The sequence below is a fragment of the Sus scrofa genome, chromosome 9 (genome assembly GCF_000003025.6).
Source record: "Sus scrofa isolate TJ Tabasco breed Duroc chromosome 9, Sscrofa11.1, whole genome shotgun sequence".
In the NCBI taxonomy this organism is placed as follows: domain Eukaryota; kingdom Metazoa; phylum Chordata; class Mammalia; order Artiodactyla; family Suidae; genus Sus; species Sus scrofa.
In genome coordinates, this window is record NC_010451.4 from 107,298,860 (window position 1) to 107,319,949 (window position 21,090).

The 21,090-nt window shown below is 38.0% G+C and overlaps 1 protein-coding gene across 4 annotated transcripts in view; it reads left to right on the forward strand.

The window, feature by feature from the left end:
* The window catches only part of BCAP29 (B-cell receptor associated protein 29), a 45,192-nt gene that overhangs the window by 6,587 nt on the left and 17,515 nt on the right, over positions 1-21,090 (forward strand). For all 4 annotated transcript variants that reach the window (XM_021102602.1, XM_021102603.1, XM_021102604.1 and 1 more), the window contains exons 4-6: positions 7,081-7,231; positions 8,824-8,959; positions 13,863-13,971. In XM_021102602.1, coding sequence (XP_020958261.1) covers positions 7,081-7,231; positions 8,824-8,959; positions 13,863-13,971 — 396 coding nt within the window. The remainder of the gene's footprint in view (positions 1-7,080; positions 7,232-8,823; positions 8,960-13,862; positions 13,972-21,090) is intronic.

Sequence of the window (21,090 nt, forward strand, 5' to 3'; positions counted from 1 at the left end):
ATTACTGTGTTTTTTAGGAGTAGCTGAGAGATTAACTAATTTGTCCGAGATTACCCAGCTACCTCTTGGCACATGAGCCTTTGATACCCGTTGCAGAGTATCTTTTCCCTCAGAATTCCCTTGGAATTATGTTGTGGGTTAGGTAGGTTTTACAGGGGCCGACCTGGGGCCATAACCACCATGGATGCCACTGTTTTGTGAGAAAATGTTTTCACATTCCATACCACCAACCTCTGAAGTGGAATCCTCTTTATGAACTGGGAGTAACTGGTGTGAGAAGGTATGAGTAGGTAATTGTATCAGGGTGTGAATGGGTTTGTGCCTCAGTTTAAAATGTACTTGTCTCATTAATGGTATGTTATTAATGTTAGTGATTGAATCTCCAGTCATAGAAGAAATAACACGAAGCAAGTAAAAAACATTAAGGAAAACAGGTCCCAACTTTGCCACCAGCGAACTAAAACACCTTTGGAATGTCATTTCATCTGAGTTTGGCTTATCAATTTGCAAAGTAAGGAGAGAGGAAATAATCTCTGAAGCTCTTACCAGCTCTGGAAGTATATTGTGACCTTCTAACTCTAAAATTATCATAAGAATTTCTACTGAAAATTGTCACATATCCGTATAAGGAAGGGAAACTTCAGCCAAGTTTCTTTCGGTTACTTATATCAGAAACCAACTCAAGCTCACTTAAGCAAGAAAGGGGAATTTTAAAATAAAATAGAGAGTTGTTTCAGAGCAGCCCAGGGAAGGAAGGAAGCCATGTTCCTAGGCACTGAAGTGTCCTTTTTGTATCTTGGCAGTTCTCCCTGGGTCTACTTCATTCTTCCTTATCTGTCCAGACTCTACTCCCAGGGCACTAAATAGGCATCATACAGTCGCCAAGTTTTGTCACTCCAGCTACATGTATTCACTAGCCATTTCTGAATCCCAGTTCCAATTCTAAGGGAAAAAAATCTGACCAGCTAGCATCAGGTGTCCTGTCCTCATTGGATAAACTATGGCCAGGGGTCAGGGACACAAAGCAGAATCTTGACTACTGGCTGGAGCCTACTTGTGTGGGCAAAGGGAGTAATTAATTCCCAAAGAATCAGAACATAAATGATGAACGCAGGAGCTTTAATCGTGGATGGTAAAGACAGGCAGATAGGGACTTAGCCACAAAGCCTCAGTGTTTCCATTTCACAACAGTAGGGTAGTAACACCTGCTTCCCTGAGGTGTTAGAAGGTTTAAGTGCAGAACGTATGTAAGTACTTAGTCCAGTGTTCTCATCCACTAGACTGCCATTGGTATAAATAATCCAAACCCAGTAGTTTGAATTACTCAAACTTAATTCATCTTTTATTTTGGATTTTTTTTTTTCCTTATTGGTTATCTCTCAATAAGGTAATCATTACAAGGTGTTTATGTTCCTCGAGCCGGTACTAACTGAAAAGTGTGAGTGCATCTGTGTGTGTTTTAAAGCAAGTTGGAACAGGCAGAAAGGAAGCAGGAACCCAGGAGAATAAATTTAGTGTGAGCAGAAATGCATCTCAGGAATTTGAAAGCTTCCACAGTGATCCCAGAAAAGACTATTTCCAAGTGACTTATAGAAAACTGACTGTGTCACACCCTCCCCTTATTGTTTCCCCCACCCCACCTTTCAGACATGGGCTCTTCATTATTATGCAAGTGATTCATTCTACAAGTACCTTCTATGACTATTTACATTTATTCTCTGATGGTATTGCTTAATCTTTAGTATTTTTTTGCATAGTGGATTTAGGTATATTATTCATGTTTCATTGCCAAAGAATAACGACCTGCATAGTACTATTTGGTTCCTCTGGCCTGCTCACAATAACTCATAAGTACTATTTTGTTTGTTGTTTTTAGTTGTTTTGTAGTGGTTATCATGCTTTTACTACATTATTGAGGCAATGTGAGAAATGACTAAGCCATTAAAAAAAATGAAATCTTGCCATTTGTGACTATGTGAATGGACCTTGAGGGCATTATGCTAAGTGAAATAGGTCAGAGAAAGACAAATACTGTATGATCTCACTCATATGTGGAATCTTAAAAATGTAAAATAAAATCAAGCTTAATAAATACAGAGAACAGATTGGTAGTTGTCAGGCATTGGGATGAGTGAAATGGGTGCAAAGAGTCAAAAGATTCAAGCTTCCAGTTACAAGTCGTTGTAATATACAACATGGTGACTGTGGTCTGTAATATGATATTGTAGGAGTTCCCCAGTGGGCCTAGTGGATTAAAGGTCTGTGGAGCAAGTTCAGTTCCTGGCCTGGGAACTTCCACATGCTGCAGATGTGATTAAATTAAATTAAATTTTTAAAATGCTGTATTGCATATGAAATTTCCCAGGCTGGAGGTTGAATTGGAGCCACAGTTGAGGCCTACACCACAGCCACAGCAACACCAGATCAGAGCTGAAACTGCCCTGCACTACAGCTTTCAGTAAAGGCTGGCTCCTTAACCCACTGAGTGAGGCCAGAGATTAAACCCGCATCCTCACAGACGTTGTGTTAGGTTCTTAACCCACTGAGCCACAACAGAAACTCTAAGAGTAGATCTTAACAGTTCCTATCACAAGGAAAAGAAATTCTGTAACTATTCATGGTAATAGTTGTTAACTAGTCTTATTGTGTTAACTATTTTATAACATATTGAAAACATTGAATCTTTTTTTTTTCAGTTAGCAACTTAGAAATAGGAAAATTCCTCATTCTGATAAAGAGCATCTGCAAAACCTAGAGCTAGCATCATCCTTTGTCACATTTTGAGAGTTAGCCCCAAAAGCTTCCATGCCTGCCTGCTTGCATCTCTCACAAGCGTCCTGTCCTAATAAATCTATTTCTTGCCTAAAAACAAAAAAAAAAAAAGAAAAGAAAGTTAGCCCCATATATTGGGAGCAAGACAAAGATGTCCACTTTCACTATTTTTACTCAATTAAGTGATAATTTCTTAACCAAGATAATAATAAGTCAAGAAAAAAAAATAGAAAGCAAAAGGATTACAAGTTAAAAATAAAACAGCCCTAGAAGTGCCCTGGTGGTGCAGTGGGTTAAGGATCCAGTGTTGTCACTGCTGTAGGCTTGGGTCACTGATGTGTAAGTTTGATCTCTGGCTTGGGAATTTCCACATACCACGTACATAGCCAAAAAGAAAGAAAAAAAATGAAGTGCATTTCTGTACTATAAGCAGTAATTCGAAAGTGAAATCTTTAAAAATTCCTTTTATAAGTACACTAAGAAGCCTAAAAAAAAAACTTAGAAAAGAACTTTATAAAAGATGTACAAGATCGGGAGTTCCTGTCGTGGCGCAGTGGTTAACGAATCTGACTAGGAACCATGAGGTTGCGGGTTCGCTCCCTGCCCTTGCTCAGTGGGTTAACGATCCGGCGTTGCCGTGAGCTGTGGTGTAGGTTGCAGATGCGGCTCGGATCCCACGTTGCTGTGGCTCTGGCGTAGGCCGGTGGCTACAGCTCCGATTCAACCCCTAGCCTGGGAACCTCCATATGCCGCGGGAGCGGCCCAAGAAATAGCAACAACAACAACAACAACAAAAAGACAAAAGACAAAAAAAAAAAGATGTACAAGATCTCAACAATGAAAGTTACAAAAACATTGCTGGAAGAAATTAAAGAAGGTGAAAATAAGTGAAGATATTTTTATCAGTTAGAAAACTCACTATCATTACAGTGTTTATTCTTCCCAAAATGATCTGTGGATTCAGCTTAGTCCCATTCAAAATACTGGACCTAAAAAGCCTTTACAGTATGTGAATTATATCTCAGTTATATGTCCCAGTTCCTTTAAGTAAGTATCTCCCTCCCCTCCCTTCCTCCCTCTCCACCACCCCTGCCCCACACCCACTCTGTTGTTCTGTTTCTCTTAAGAACTCTAATACATCATCTTAATCAAGTAATCAAATTTAGCAACAAAAAGTATGGGTCAGGCTAAATTTTATGGTATCAGCCATGAAGGATTCTTGCCAAAAGTATTAAACCTGATCCAATCACATCTTTATATCTGATGCCTAGTTTTTTGGAAATACAGGAGTTACTTTTTTTTTGGAAACAAGTTACTACAGTCAGATAAATTACTACACCATAGGCAGATAAATCTAGAATATGTGGACTCTATAGAACAATTGGCCTGTCAATTTAGTCAGTGTCTTTTTGTGTGTATTCTACATTAAAAAGAGGCCAAAGAGACATAAATATATGCAGTGAATGCCCATTATGTAACTCCCAGTTTGAAAAAAAAAATGTATAAAAGGAGTTCCCATTGCAGCTCAGCGGAAATGAAGCTGACTAATATCCATGAGGATGCGGGTTCAATCCCTGGCCCTACTCAGTGGGTTAAGGATCCACTGTTTCCATGAGCTGTGATGTAGACTGGCAGCTGTAGCTCCACTTTGACCCCTAGCCTGGGAATTTCCCTATGCCGCCGTTTTGCCCCCGCCCCAAAAGTATAATGGACATTTGGAGAACAAATCAAAAGGCAAATAACCCAATTTAAAAGTGAGTAAAAAAAAAAAATGGGTAGAGGATCTGAATAGACATTTCTCCAAAGATGATACACAAATGGTCAATAAGCATGTGAAATGATCCATAACACATTAGCCATCAGGGGAGTACAAAACAAAACCGCTTCATACCCATCAGGATGGTTGTAATCGAAAACACAGTTAACACCAGCTACAATGGAAAAAAATTAAAATCATTTAAAAAAAAAACACAGATAACAAGTACTGGTGGAGATGTGGAGAAATTGGAACCATTATACACCTCTTGTGGGAATGTAAACTGATACAGCTGCTTTGGAAAAGTTTGGCAGTTCCTCAAAAAGTTAGATGTAGAGTTGTCATCCAGCAGTTCCACTCCTAGGTCTGTACCAAGAGAAATGAAAACCTGTGTCAGTACAAAAAATTATACATGAATGTTCATGGCAATATTATTCATAATTGCCAAAAGTGGAGAAATAGAAAGTAGATTGGTGTTTACCAGGAGATGGGGGATGGGGAAGGATGATATTCTTATGGAATATAAGGGTTTTTCTTTGGGTTGATGAAAATATTAATGTGAGGGTTACACAACTTTGTGAATATACTCAAAACCACTGAATTATTCACAAATTATACAAAGGGGTAAATGTTATGGTATGTGAATTTTATCTCAATAAAGCTGCTATTTTTTTTAAAGCTCCTGCTGTGGTGCAGCGGGTTAAAGATCCAGTGTTGTCTCATCAGTGGCGCAGTTTCGATCCCTGGCCTGGCACAGTGGGTTAAGGATCCGGCATTGCTGCAGCTGTGGCGTAGGTCACAGCTGTGGCTCGGATTAGATCCCTGGTCTGGGAACTCCCATGTGCCACAGGTGCAGCCAAAAAAATAATAATTAGTTAATTAGAATAGTGGTAAAAATGGCCTTGATTTTCCACCTAGAATCTCTCTCCTGTATGGCAATAACTCTTTCCTGTGAATGCTGATGGCCACATGAAAGGAGCAACCTACTTGGTTAACTCCACTGGCCTTTGTGGGTTTTTTGTCTTTTTTAGGGCCGCAACTGTGGCATATGGAGGTTCCCAGGCTAGGGATCGAATTGGAGCTGTAGCCACCGGCCTATGCCAGAGCCACAGCAACGTGGGATCTGAGCCCTGTCTACGACCTACACCACAGCTCACAGCAACGCTGGATCCTTAACCCACTGAGCAAAGCCAGGGATCAAACCTGCATCCTCATGGATTTAGTTGGGTTCGCTAACTGCTGAGCCATGACAGGAACTCCTCCAATGGCCTTTGTGACTTCTAAGCAGATATATTCCCTAGGACTACAAGAATCCAGTGACTAAGAGTGCACTATAGATGCTATAATATGAAATCTGTTTTCCATTAGAAAGAAGTGATGGCCTTTGTGACTTCTAAGCAGATATATTCCCTAGGACTACAAGAATCCAGTGACTAAGAGTGCACTATAGATGCTATAATATGAAATCTGTTTTCCATTAGAAAGAAGTGATTCCCCTGAATCTAAAGGCTTAGCAGAATTAAATGCGTCAAAGAGCAGCTATCTGAACATTTCCAGGAGCAGGTGCCATCCACAAGCCAGTTGGGAGACCATGTGCCACCATAGATCAATCTCATTTTAACCCATCTATGTCAGTGGAAACATCAGTGTAATCAACTATTTCTAAAATCTCAACAATTTAATAAATAATTTAAAGTAATAGTGTACTATATATAAAATAAATAAGGACCTCCTGTATAGCACAGGGAACTATATTCAATATCTTATGATAATCTATAATGAAAAAAATGCATAAGAATACAAATATATAACTCAATCACCTTGCTGTACACCTGAAATTTTGAGAATCAACTATACTTCAGCTTTAAAAAAAAAAGTGAGGGGGAGTTCCTGTCATGGCACAGTGGAAATGAATCCGACTAGGAACTGTGAGGTTGTGGGTTTGATCCCTGGCCTCAGTGGATTAAGGATCCAGCATTACCATGAGCTGTGGTATAGGTTGCAGATGTGTCTTGGATCTGGTGTTGCTGTGGCTATGGCATAGGCTAGCAGCTGTAGCTGCAATTCAAGCTCTAGCCTAGGAACCTCCAAATGCTGAGGGTGCAGCTCTAAAAAGACAAAAGACCAGAAAAAAAAGGGGGGGAATAATAGATATAATAAAATACTAGTGCAATAAGAGAAATGAGATAGTCTCCTGGAATTGGTCGTGGTGGGATATATGTTATTGTCAATAGGTTGAATTTTAACCAACCTGTTAGGGCTAGAAAAAGTAAAAGATAATAGATGCAGTATAGCTAGAGGTGAGAGCGCAGTGATGGTGAGTACCAGATGAATAGTAAAAAGCAAAATGCAGTGACATTCGAAGTTTACCACTATCCACTTACTGAGTGTGATACCCTCCCAGGTACTGCAGAGGAAAGACAGAGAGCCTCCACCTAAAGTAGTCCATTGTCTAAAAGTTTGGTCAGTTATTCTAAAACTGCTTCCCATTTTAATAATAACTTTGTATTCTTTAAAGCTGAAAGTAATATTTCCTTCTTTTTCTCTAATAGATGCTGTAAGAGAAGTAAGAAAGTATTCCTCAGCTCATGCCATTGAAAGGAGCTCAGCTAGCAGACCTGCTGCCTATGAACATACACAAATGAAACTCTTTAGGTCTCAAAGAAATCTTTACATTTCTGGATTTTCATTATTTTTTTGGCTGTAAGTTGCCTTTTTAAGCACAATTTTAAAACATGATTTATGTTTCTCATTTTTTTCTGCCTATTTTATATAGATTTTTTTTCTTCTGGGCTATTTCGTCTGCTAACATCTTTATAAAAGAACTCAGATGACACACTCAAATATTACGTCATAGTCATGGCTTGTAGGTTTGATAGGCCCCTAAGGCCCTGCATGGTCTGGCCCCTGCTTCTCTCTGGAGCCTCCTCTCATACGCTTCTCTGACATGTTTGCCGCGTTCCACCCACACTGCCCTGCACTGCTCGTTTGTTCATTCATTCATTCATTCATTCTGCATCAGAGTTCTGATTGTATACCTAATTCCTTTCTGCTTTAGGATCTTCATGCCAGCTTTTCCTTCGGCACAAACTCTTCCCTTTCCTCTTTCTCTGGCTAATTTCAACTCACCCTTCAGCCCCTTTCTCAGGAAAGCTGAGATCCATAAGCAACATTCCCCCATAGTAGGTGCGTCTCCTGTTGTACACTCCCACAGAATGTGTGGTATATGTACTTTTCAAGTGTCATTCATTGTTTTTTTTTTTCTTTTTAGGGCTGCACCCACGGCATATGGAGGTTCCCAGGCTAGGGGTCTAATCAGAGCTGTAGCTGTTGGCCTGTGCCAGAGCCAAAGCAGCACGAGATCTGAGCCACATCTGCTGCCTACACTCCAGCTCATGGCAATGCCAGATCCTTAACCCACTGAGCGAGGCCAGGAATCGAACTTGCATCCTCATGGATGCTAGTCAGATTCATTTCCACTGCACCACAACAGGGACTCCTTAAATACTGCTTTAACTCTTGCCTCCCCAACTAGAACCTAATCTCTTTGAGAGCAGTAACTGTGTCTTGTTTCCTGCCAAGTCCCCAGGGCCTAGCACAGCATTTCACACTTAACCAGTCCCTGAGAAAATAATCTGTTGAATGAATAACTGAAGATAATGATTAGTACTGCTAACAATGGAAGTTACCCATAAATAGAAGTCAGTGAATAGTTTTTAGGTTTGGCCAGCCTCACATAGTGCTCTTTAAATAGCAAATTTTGAACTGAGGTAAAATTAAAATTCTTCCTAGCCCTGCCACACTGAAATTCAGTTTTCTATTTCTCCTGGCCAAAGGCCTCTACAAAGAAAATAGGTACCACTGAATCTTCATTACAAATGCTAGTCTTCTAGCAAAGATTTTTTTTTTAAAAAAATGAGACATAGGCTTGTTTTGACTAGAAGTCTTGGATTAAAAATAGGTATATATTTCTGGAGGTTCCCCTGTGGCACAGTGGGTTACATGTCCATGTCTTTGGGAGGCATGGGTTTGATCCCCAGCCCAGTGCAGTGGGTTAAGGATCTGGCTTTGCTGCAGCTGTGGCGTTGGTTCAACCTGCAGCTCAGATTCGACCCCTGGCCTAGGAACTTGCATATACCATGAGTGAAGCCAAATATATATATTTATACATATATGGTTTTTTCCCTTAAACATCACCCGCCTCCACACCCATACCCGAAGGGGAGTCACTGGATAATTACTGCTTAAGGTCGCAGTTTCTGATACACTACTCTGACATTTTTTTATTTTCTTAGAGTGTTGAGACGCCTGGTTACCCTTATTACTCAGCTGGCAAAAGAGTTATCAAACAAAGGAGTACTTAAAAGTCAAGCAGAAAGTACCAACAAGGCTGCCAAAAAATTCATGGAAGAGAATGAAAGACTAAAACGGGTATTTAAATTTTCTTCTTAAAATCTAATATGAATGTTGTTGATATTCCCAAGGGGTGTTAGAGTATTTTTCAGCACCAAAAAGAGAATTTTCATAGTTGATAAGTAGAATACCGTGATAACAATATTCTATGAAAGTATGTTTCAGAAGTATTTTATTATCTTTAGATTTGTGTTTTCTCACAGTTTCCCTCCATAGTAGGTTAACTCCATTGGACCTACTTCCTGTGATCCAGGGAGAAAACAAGTGTTTTGAGAGGATGAATTTTAATTCCTTTGTTACCGTCAGTTTTACTTAATTACCTAAAGCAAGTTTTAATAAGTCTCTATGTTTCCATTTCCCTTTTGGTTAAATTATTTTTAAGCCCTTTTTTTTTTTTTTGTCTTTAAATGATGTTTGTGTAGGAAGCAGAGGGAAATAGTTGACGTAGATTGATAACTGCATATGATATTTTAAATCTTTAATTTGGTTCTGTTGCTGATAATTCTTTGAGAACGCCATGTTGTCTTTCTCCTGCTGCTCAGAGTGTGTATCAGGTGATGTTTTCCACATTAAGTAAAAAGAACAAATGGAATATACAAAATTACTTTGAGTATTTTTTTCTTAAGTTTAAAATTTAGAGGTCAGATCTCATAGCTTGTTTTCAGTTCATACTAGGCCCTATAAGTTTTCCTTGAAATACTTTCTTTGTCTGCTTAAAAAAGGAATCAGGAGATCCCTTCGTGGCTCAGTGGAAACGAATCCAACTAGTGTCCATGAGGACACGGGTTCGATCCCTAGCCTCGCTCAGTGGATTAAGGATCCGGTATTGCCATGAGCTGTGGTGTAGGTCACAGATGCAGCTGGGATTCCTGGCATAGGCTGGCAGCTGTAACTCTGATTCAACCCCTAGCCTGGGAACTTCCATATGCCACAAGTGCAGCCCTTAAAAAACAAAGAAAGAAAGAAATGAAAAAAGAACCGGTAGAACTATTCCTAAAATAATGCAATAAGGTTATTTCCCTACTATAACTTAATGAAGTACAAGCAGTCTATATATTAGACCAAGTTATATTTATGTAAAAAGTATTGTGAATCCAGGAGTTCCCATCATGACTCAGCAGTTAACAAACCCAACTAGCATCCATGAGGACTTGGGTTCGATCCCTGGCATTGCTCAGTGGGTTAAGGACCTGGTGTTGCCGTGAGCTGTGGTGTAGGTTGCAGACACGGCTCGGATCCCGAGTTGCTGTGGCTCTGGCGTAGGCCGGCATCTACAGCACCAATTGGACCCCCTAGTCTGGGAACCTCCACATGCAGCAGGTATGGCCCTAAAAGCCAAAAAGCCAAAACAAAAAAAAAGGCGTTGTGAATCCAACAGTAGAGAATTATCCAAGTTCTAAAAGAGAATTATCCAAGTCCTAAAAATTATTCCGGCCTCTTAGAGAAAAGAACTGTAAGCATCACCTTTCACTAGTTGTAAATGAATTAGCTGTTACATAGTACAATATAAAACTTTCTAAAACCTATTAAGGCAAAACTCATTGCAAAAAAAAAAAAAATATTTTTGATGCTATAGTGTCATGGTCATCTACTCAAACCCATGTTTTACCTATGTTGTCTGGTTATTTCCACTGCAGCAAAAAGGTAAAGTCCTTTTTTCATAGAAACAGGATTGAAAAATGTTTCTTTGGGTTGATTATGACCAGCATCTTTTAAGGAAACTTTTAGAGAATAAGCACTCGTTTATTACTTTGTTTTGAAGAGACACTGATCCATATATGTCATGTAATTTTTCCCTTCATTGTAAATACAGGTCTGGGAAATCAAGCTGTTGGGTGTTTCTGTATTCAGAAGCAAGCGATAGTCACTGGAGTGTTTCACCAGCACAGTCAGCCTCGTTTTGTACCTTAATATTATTTGCTTCATTTTCTATCCTTTGATCTCATTGCACGAAACAAAAACCTCAAGGCCTCGGTTAATATATGACCGCTAAACTCAAAAGCACACAGCCTTGTATTTGTAGATTTACGATGTATTGGTCTTGATTTAAAATTACACCCATCATGTTAATTAGTTGTAACTACTGTCGAACACTGCTTTTTTTCCTCATATTCTTTAGGAGTTTTCCTCTTACTCTTGAGCTCTAAAAAAAAAATGGAAAGTGTTTTTGTAGTTTGGGTGCTATTATTTTTCTCTGTATATAGTGTATGTCTATAATTAATGTACTTAAATCATTAAATTAGTCTTGTCCTTCAGAAAAAAGCACCTTCCACAAAACATTTCTTTTGAGATTGTTTTCAGAACCAGTCACTAACTTGCAAGGAAATTTATTTCATGATTACTGATTATTTGTTCCGCCACAATTTCTTCCTTTTTTTTTCCCTCTCCTTTGGTCCCGTGGTTTCCTGATTCCCTGCTTCTGCATTATCTGTGCTCAGTCAGTGGCTCTAGATACACAATAGGTGCACAGATAAACCAGGCTGAAGCTAGTACACATCAGAGAGAAAGTCTGCAACCTGAATATAAATATCGGTGCCCAAAGTGTAACTGGTTGACCAGTAAGGGACATAGGTCAGAAGGTCAAAAATGACTTCTTTTTCAAGACATGTTTTGAAATACCAGCTGAGAAAGGATAAAATTGCTAAAACATCCCTTCATTCTCCATCAGAGACACATTATCTAATGGAGAGTGCTCTGCCCTAAAGCCCAAAAGACTTGGGTGCCAGTCCCAGTTCTGCCAGTAATTAGCATTGTGACCTGGGGCAAGTCACATTATTTCTTCTGGGCTTCAAGTTATAAATAATAGCTAAGATTGTTCAAATGCTTCACAGTAAGGTATTAACGCTTTCAATTGCTGCAACAACCCTATGAGGCCGGTACTGTTGTTATCTGCATTTTATAGATGAAGTAACGGAGGCACAGAAAGGTTGACTTGCACAAAAATCATTCTGCTAATAAGAGAAAGAACTCAGGTTTCAATCCAAGCAGGCTGCCTCTAGAATCCGCACTCTTAACCACAGTATTTCATGCCCTTCAATCAAATGCCAGCCTATGAAATGACTTGCAGATGGTGCTTGGGACCCCTTTCTGTTCCAATACTCATTTAATGAAATAATTACGAAAGACCAATTAACTTTTAATTTAGCTACTTTAATATAACAGCAGTGACAGAGCTTTACCTCTTTATTTTTTTCGGGGGCCACTTACCAAGGTGGGAAATGTAAGTGGGACACTGAACACGTGCATTATTGTAACTGGTAACTATTGAATTTCAGATTCCGGAGCTCTTGGTCTTTCTCTAGCATCAAGTTACACATAATAAAGTTGAACAAGTTTATAGGTGCAGTAATGAAAGCTTATTTACAAGACCAACACAAAATCCAACTTTTCCAAGTCAGTGACATATAATAATTCAAGCAGTCAGTGTAAACATTCCTGTAACTCAGTCACTCTCTTCCAATTTGGGCAATCACTGGAGACTTTGTGAACTGAAATCGGTGAAGTAACAGGATTGTTTTGAACTTGAAGTAGTCAACAAATTTATAAAGACTTGGAGGGTTTTTTCCTAGTTTCTACTCTTTGAAAAAATTTTTTGTTGTTTTTTAATTTTGAAGATACGAGACTTCTTTGGTTTTAATAGGTACTTGAGTCCTTTATCTCCTAAAAAATTTTCCTGGAATTATGTAATATATTCATGTAAGCTTTAATTCCCCCTTTGGATCTACTGAATCTCCTTTATAACAACAGTAGTACTAGTAGTGCTGTATTTTATCTTGTGGTATAGTATTTATGCTTGTCTTATCCTTTCTGTTAGATCAAAGTTACCTGAAAGCGGAAACCATATTTCTCTTATGTTTTTATTCTTTATAGTACTAGCATTGTAAAATATTTGCATAGGAGTAGCAGTATTCAACAGAAATTTGTGAGTTTTGTTTAATATATCAGCTTATGTTAGAAAAGGAATCACTGTGCAGTGGAAATTCTTTTCTGTTTAAAATTGCCCTGAGTTGCTTTTTTACCTGACTGTGGGAGCCTTCTGTATCAAATTGCTGCCACTTTGTTTAGTCAAATAACCCACACCAGTATGTACATGTTCTGTTTTTTAAACTTTAATCTAATTTGCCTTTCTTGGTAGCTTAACATCTTAAAATTTCTTTTAGATAAGTCAGCTCCTTAATTCTATTAACAGTAATGGTTTCTATCTGGACATACAGATTATGAAATGTTTACTCAATGATGTTTTTATTTTAGTCGTATTTTACTGTTCAGATCTTAATTTTTCTTGCCTAGAAAAGATAAGCCTCAAACATAAAATAAGTGTTTGAAAAGCCAGAATAGATTTGAAAATATAAAGAACATTATAAAGGAGTAACTGAATAAAAGCAATTTGGAGACTGTTCAATGAAAATTAGGTAGACTTTTCCAAGCATAGAGGTGGCCCAGTCATTCTCCACTTACCCATCTCTATCCTCCACTTATCCATCTTTATCCATTATAAATTCATCTATATAAAACTCTTCTGAGTAGACAGCTCTGCAATGGGAACACAGTGGCTTTCCAATTAATATTATCTTCAGAACAATGTTTTTTCTTTAGATTTACATCACTCAGTTAAGGAAAAGACATTCACATTATTTATCTGAATATTTTTGAAAATACAATTTTAATTTAACTTAACCAGAAATGCTTGTTATTTTCATTTCAGAGATTTTAATCATAGAAGAAATTTTGTATGTGTGTTTGCCTAGTATCAAGTTTCTGTTAGCAAAAGTACATTTTAGAAAAGTATAAAATACTGAAAAGGACAAAGAATAAAATAAAGACTAGTAATTTAAAATATGTTATTCAGCTCTTTTCCTGGAAGAATGTCTGACTGTTGCAATCCAAGCTTACTTCTTTCTATAACTCTCTTTTCTGATAGCTTTTGAAAAACTATGGCAAAGAAGAAGATCACATTTTGGAAGAAGAAAATAAAAAACTAGTCGAAGACAAGGAAAAACTGCAAACTGAATTAAAGAAGGTTTCAGATGGTAACGGTGTATGCGTGTGCAGAAGTAGAAAAAGTATCATGATATTTTATGCTACTACACTTCATTGTTTTCCCCAAAACAAAACTAATGGCTAAATGTTCTTCTGGCTAAAACAGTGAGTGACCTATTTATAAATTCCTGCTCAAATATGAAGATAAAACATTGTTTCAGCCAAGAGAAACATGCTCTGTTATGCAAAAAAACATGTAGGTGTTTCAGATCTGTGTTGTAAATACAGATGTTCCTGCCTTAGCAAAAGAGCTATATGTTCCTAAAGAGTTGCTTGTAAACACATTTTTGGAAAATGAATCACCTTTTTCCATCATAGTGTATTGCTTCTTTGAAAGAAGCAACCACAGGGGGACAGTTTTGGTTACAGGAAAATACCTGGCTTATCGCAAGCTCTCATATTTTCTACCTGCCAGAAAACGTTCCTTGAAAGAGATGGCTGGGGATAGAGTAAGTCACAGTCTGGGATGTCAGCTGAGAGTTTGAACATAGCATTCCAAAAGACATTTCAGTGAGGGCTTGGGCTAGGGCGTCCCAACACCATTTCACTGAAGGCAGCTATTTCAGTTTTCTTCATCTTATTCGAGAACAAGTTATTATTGCCTGGGGCCGCAGAGCACAAACAAGTAGATACCACAAGGCCATTGGCATTCCAGGAAGCTCGGAATAAAAGTTTATGGCTCGATCCCTGAGCAACATTCCTGCGTCTGACAGGCCTGATTTAGTCCAGACACTGGGGTAACTCAGCCAGAGTCAAGACGATGATCAGTGCAAAGACCTTCTCCAGTTTCAGATCTCTTCCACTACTTTATGTTGCAAATGAACTGGAGAATGGTCAGTGACTGAATCAAAGACTTTCTTTATGCCGTTTGTAAGGCTGGATTTTTTAAAAAATAGGCCTCTGTATAATTGACATTTCTATACTATAACTTGCTGGTATTGATTATCTATTTAAATTGTTTGGGTAGGGTTAAGTTCACCAAGATATATTTGAATTTGAGATGGAAGGCCTAAAGATAAAAGCTAATTCTGTTTTTAAAAGCATCCATAGGGTATTTCATATGATATGAAATATATAGTCATTTTCCTCCTTATTTAAAGTAAAAAGAAAATCATTTAGAGGCCATAGGTTAAAAAATTAACCTTCTAGACAAGGGTTGATATATGGTTGGTATAGTATAGCCCAAAATTCTAAATCCTGTAATAGTTTGCACTGTTGGCTCTTCTGCATTTCCAAAAGATTTGGAACATGACCATGAAGTTTTAACATTTGTATGAAAATAAATTTAGTAATCAGACATTTCAGAAGAGAAATAGTGTTCTTTTTTTACCCAGCACAAAATATTGCTGCTAATCCTTCTGAAGAATGCAAGGGACTATTTCCAAAATGCCTTTAATTAGTTTAAAAATTATTATAAATTCTTGCCTTCTTTTTTTCATATCTGTCAAGGATCCTTTTCCTTATGTTGTAAGCATACAACTGTAAGTAGTACAGACAAGAAAAGCTTAACACCTCTCTTAACCCTGGCCAGCTTAGTTTTTCTCCCTTTGCCTTTCAAAAATTCCACTTCTGAGATACTTTGAGCTTTAACCTCACAAGTCTGATGTATAACTCTAAATTCATATTATTTTGATTAATGTGAAGAAACTCAATATTTCTTGAACAGGTAATTCAGATATTTGGAGAAAATGAACTCTTTGATAATATAGGCATTTTGTTTATAATCTGATAACAAGAGATACCAAGTTTCTGTGTTTGAAGTGTAGACTGCAAAACTACCTTCAAAGTGTTGAGGTAAAAGCAGATTTTACCTGTTTGGGTATGTCCTGTTTGGTTCCTGCAAGATATGTAGTATTTTATGAACACATTTCATTTACCCAGAGTTTTTATTTTAGATAACATTATTACTGACCTTGAGAAGATCAAGATTCCATTTTTTTTTTTGGTCTTTTTGGGGCTGCACCCATGGCATGTGCACCCCAGGCTAGGGGTCGAATCAGAGCTACAGTCACTAGCCTATACCATGGCCACAGCAACACGGAATCCGAGCCATGTCTGCAAGCTACACCAGAGCTCATGGCAACACTGGATCCTTAACCCACTGAGCGAGGCCAGGGGTTGAACCCACATCATCATGGATCCTGGTTGGGTTCGTTAACCGCTGAGCCACGAAGGGAATTCCCCAAAGTTCTATTTCTAAAGGAAATATAACCCTGGCTATGTTGTCCTGGCCTATACCAGTCAAATCCATTCATTGAGACAAGAACTAAGAAATTAATTATACAAGATTTGAATGAATTCAGCAGCACAGTGCTTTGTACATAGTACCATTCAAATATATTTATTGATTTCTAAAAGTGAGGCTGACAGTGCTTTAAGAATTGTTTCAGAAAGTTTCTTTATATTTGATAACTGAGTAGAAAAGCAATGTAGTTTATTTTTTAATAGAGGTAAATAGAGAGTTTTCCATATGAATTGTATATGGAAGTTCCCAGGCTAGGGATCAGATTGGAGCTTCAGCTGCAGGCCTGTGCCACAACCCACAGCAACACCGGGTCCGAGCCACATCTGTAGCCTATTCTACAACTTGTAGCAACATCAATTTGCCAGTTCGTTAATTACTGAGCCAGGTCAGGAATTGAACCCAAATCCTCACAGAGGCAACATCAGGTCCTTAGCCCACCGAACCACAACAGGAACTCTTGGTGTTTCTTTACATGAAACATTTTTTCCAAATATATTAGTGGAAGCAAAGCATGAATCCAAATGTCTATTTAAACTGATTCACCCCAAGTTGGAAAAGTGTTATTCTGATGGCAGGTAATAAGGGCACTCAGTCTCTCAGTAGTGCGAGTATCCCCATCAGTTTTTACCACCAGCTCAGGATTTTGACCAGAGTTAGTAAATTACCTGTGCTTCAGTGCAATACTGTGACCCTAGTGAGCCAAAAGAGAGTGTGCATGGCCCAAAGCACCCAATTTACACTCAGGACTAACTTAGTCAGGCGTAAAGACCTGATCTGTTGTTTTTAATGATCTGTTTAATGGTAACTCTGATGTCCCAGTGTGTGGAGTAATTGGGAAAGGGCACTGCCATGAATAATGAGAACTTAAGCTCTGAAGAATTTATAAAGTTCACAAGCTCTCATAGAACAGACATTATATGTAGTGGAAAATCTTCTGATGTCCAAGAAGAATGACTCCAAAGGACTCTTCTAGGAGAGCTCCCCTGTATTTATTCTTAATACTTTAGCAGAGTTTATTCTTAAAACTAGAGGAAGTATATGCTGTACAGTCATTGCTTGTGTTCAGGCAGTGGTAAAAGTAGATAGGATTTTAAAAGTGAATGAGTTGTGTATGGAAATGTCTCCTTCTCATTCCTTGAGGAGCAAAAGTATATCCATAATATGCCACATTGAAAGTTGTCAGGGCTGCCAGTCTAATAGTGGAGGCTGAGTACTATTCTAGTGTACTTGTCCTACATAAAGGGCAAAGAAAAAGACCAAAAAAAAAGTGAGGCAAATTCCTTGACCCTGCCCTTATTCTTTGGTACTTTTTTCTTCCTTCCTTTCCTTTTCTTCCTTCCTTTCTTTTTCTTTCTATCAGCAATTTTTTAGGAACTTTTCAAATAATATATTCATTGTAAGATCATTTAACATGGAACATAATTTAAACTGTCCTTAAAAAGCATGCCTATTGAGGATAAAGCAAATTTTGTTTTATTTCTTTTTCTTCCAGTTTTATTGAAATTTATTTGACATACGGCACTATATGTTTAAGGTCTACAGCATAATAAATTGACTTACACGCATCATGAAGTGATTACCACAAAAAGTTTAGTGAGCATCCCTCTCAAATAGGTACCAAAATAAAGACAGAAAAAAGTTTTTCCTTGTGGTGAGAACGCTTAGGATTTACTCTCTTAACAACTTTTATGTATAAAATACAGCAGCGTTCAGTGTATTTATAATGTTGTACATTATAGCCCGAGTCCTTACTTAGCTTATAACTAACTGGAAGTTTCTACCTTTCAACTATGTTCATCTGAGTCTCCTCTCCCCACCCCCAACCTCAAGTAACAACAAATCTGGTCTCTCCCTTTTTTTAAATTCTCTTGTTTTTTTTTTTTAAATTCCTCATACAAGTGAAATCATACAGTGTTTGTCTTGCTCTGACGTAATTCATCTAGCATAATATACTCTGGGTCCATCCATGTCATCACAAATGGCAAGAGTTCATTCTTTTTTGTGGCTGAGTAGTATTCGTGTGTGTATGTCAGACTTTTTTATCCATTTTATCTACTGGCAGGCATTTAGGCTGCTTCCATATCTTGCTATTGTGAATAATATTGCAGTGAACATAGGGGTACATGTATCTTTTCTAAATAGCGTTTTAGTTTTCTTTGGATAAATACCCAGGAGTAGTACTTTAAAGCAAATTTTAAATGGTACCTAAATAAAATGTATACAAGCAAAACAGAAACTGTGGGTAAAGCTTCATTCTCTGTGCCTAAGTATTGGCAACATATAACAGGGATCTTAGAGTTGGACTAGGAAATGGAACCTTCTAACACTACTTAAACTAGTTTATCAACTACAAGGTTTCATTTATTCAACTCTGAACTAGTTTATTCAGTTCTCTTCCTGGATATGCTTCCAAAACACCATGGCTGACCTTGAAAAGAACTAGCATTCTAGCATTTCCTTTTACAGGCCAACTTTCCTATCCTTAAAGATGTTAGAGTTTGTAAAAGAATCGTCACCCCCAATAAACAAGTCGTGCTAACATAGGGACCAAGGAATGAAAATATTTGAGGTGCATTATGAGAGAAATTCAAGATCCAGATAAGAGAGAAAAATTACAAGATAACTACTATTCTATGTACCAGTAACCCCAAATTCCTGCCTCTTTAGTCTTAAGCAAGAATAAGACCTAAAGCTTTTTATACAAAGTTAAAACTGTGAGGTTTCTAGTTCCATATAGAGGAACTATTTGAGCCATCTATCTATCTGAAAATAAATTCCCAGTGTTCCCTTGCAGTGCAGTGGGTTAAGGACCCAGTATTGTCACTAGGGTGGCTCAGGTCACTGCTCTGCCTCATGTTCATTCCTTGGCCTGGCAACTTCCACATGCCACAGGCACGGCCAAAATAAGTAAGTAAGTAAATAAATAAATAGATTCTCAAAGTCTTAACCTAAGCATATTTTACAGTTGCAAACTCTTGTTGGAGTGAACTATCTTTTTTTCAATAGATGACTCTATTTAATATGATCCTAAGTGATTTTTTCTTTTCTTTTCTTTTCTTTTATTTCTCTCTTGGCCACCCCACGGCATACAGAGTTCCCTGACCAGGGATCAGATAAAGACGCAGTTGATCTGTGCCATAGTTGTAAGCTACACCTCAGTTGGCACCGTGCCAGATCTTTATCCCACTGTGCCAAGCCAGGGATCAAACCTGCATCCTGATGCTGCAGAGACACCACCAATACCATTGCACTACAGCAAGAAGTCCTAAACTGTTTCTTTCTCTTCTTTACTTTTTTTCTCTTCCCTTCCTTTCTTTCTTTCTTCCACCCTTGCAACATGTAGAAGTTCCCGGTCCAGGGATCAAACCCAAGCCTCAGCAGTGACAATGCCAAGGAGGGAACTCCAAACTCAACAGTCTTTAACTTGCAGTTATATCGAAGCCACCAGCTTATTTTAAAATTTGTAATCCTTTAAAAAACTTGGTAGGAGTCCCCACTGGCTCATTGGGTTAAGGATCTGACATTGTCTCTGTAACAACTCAGTTGCTACTTAGACACAGGTTCGATCCCTATCCCGGCAGAGTGGGTTAAAGGATCTGGTGTTGCTGCAGCTGTGGCATAAGTCACAGCTGTGACTCTCAGATTCAATCCCTGGCAGGACTCCATGTGTGTGGGTGTGACCAAAAAAAAAAAAAAAAAAAAAAAGTGGTTTTAGTCATTTTTTTGCTTTATGGCCTTTTAAATGAGTTTTTATTATTTGAATAAGAAAAAACATATTTTCTGATAACTCCTATGGAAGTTTCTGCTTCTTTAACATCTCCTTTCCTTCTTTTATTAACTGAAAAATAAAAGTCCCATGTTTTGAAAGAATAGCATAGTTTGACAGATGTGGCTATAGATCGTATATAATTTATAGAATATCAGTTATTTAAAACTGACCCATCCTTTTAGTCAGGTTTTACCTTTTAAGGTTTTTTTTAAAAATAAAAGATATATTGACATTTATTAGTTTATGTTTCTCCACATGCAGTTTATGTTATTATTAAACTAGAAGAAGGCTTTCTTGCTGTGGACTACTTTCACCTTTCTTTTCTGTGAGCTTTTTATCTGTTTCCAGGCCTGTACATGTAAAATAAACTGTTTTAGTGTCATCCTGTGACCAGAAGGCAATAGCTACAGGGATGATAGTAACTTGAGACAGAAATTCAAGGATATCTTTCCATTGACAAAACCAGCAGGCATAACTGATGCTACCTGAGGAGAAGCTTTTATCAGCTCCCTGAGGGGCATTAAAGCAAGAGAAAACAGTCTCTTCCCTGAAGAGCTTATAGCCCAGATGGATTGATCCAGCATATACACATAAACTGACAACAATTTATTTCTTGCCCTGTATGATATGAATTAGTTTACTAAAAAACATGGAGTGGTGCAGCCCTAAAAAAACAAAAACCACCATGGGGTGGAGAATGCCGAATGCACACTGAATAACAGAAATGTTCCAGATGGTAAGGATGTAATCAAGCATAGTTCTCTATGTTGATGGACATATAGATAGGATCAGCTTGTGCCAGGTTTGTGTTTGCTGCCAAATAACGTATAGAAATTAAGCTGGACAACTCTGCTCTGAAAACACTTCTGAAAAGCAGTCACCTGGGAAAATGAGCTGGAAAATGAAAGAAGGAAAAACCTTCTCTTCCTGAAGCAAAATCTCATTGCAGCACCCCTGACTGTAGAGCCTTTGTTCTTTTTCCTTGAGGAAAATTGATAGAGATAAAATGGGGAGCTTCTTAGGAGGTTTCTTAAAATTTCCAGTATCAGTTAGATCCTTCTCCTCTCGTGTTCAGATGTTTTATAATTCTTTTGA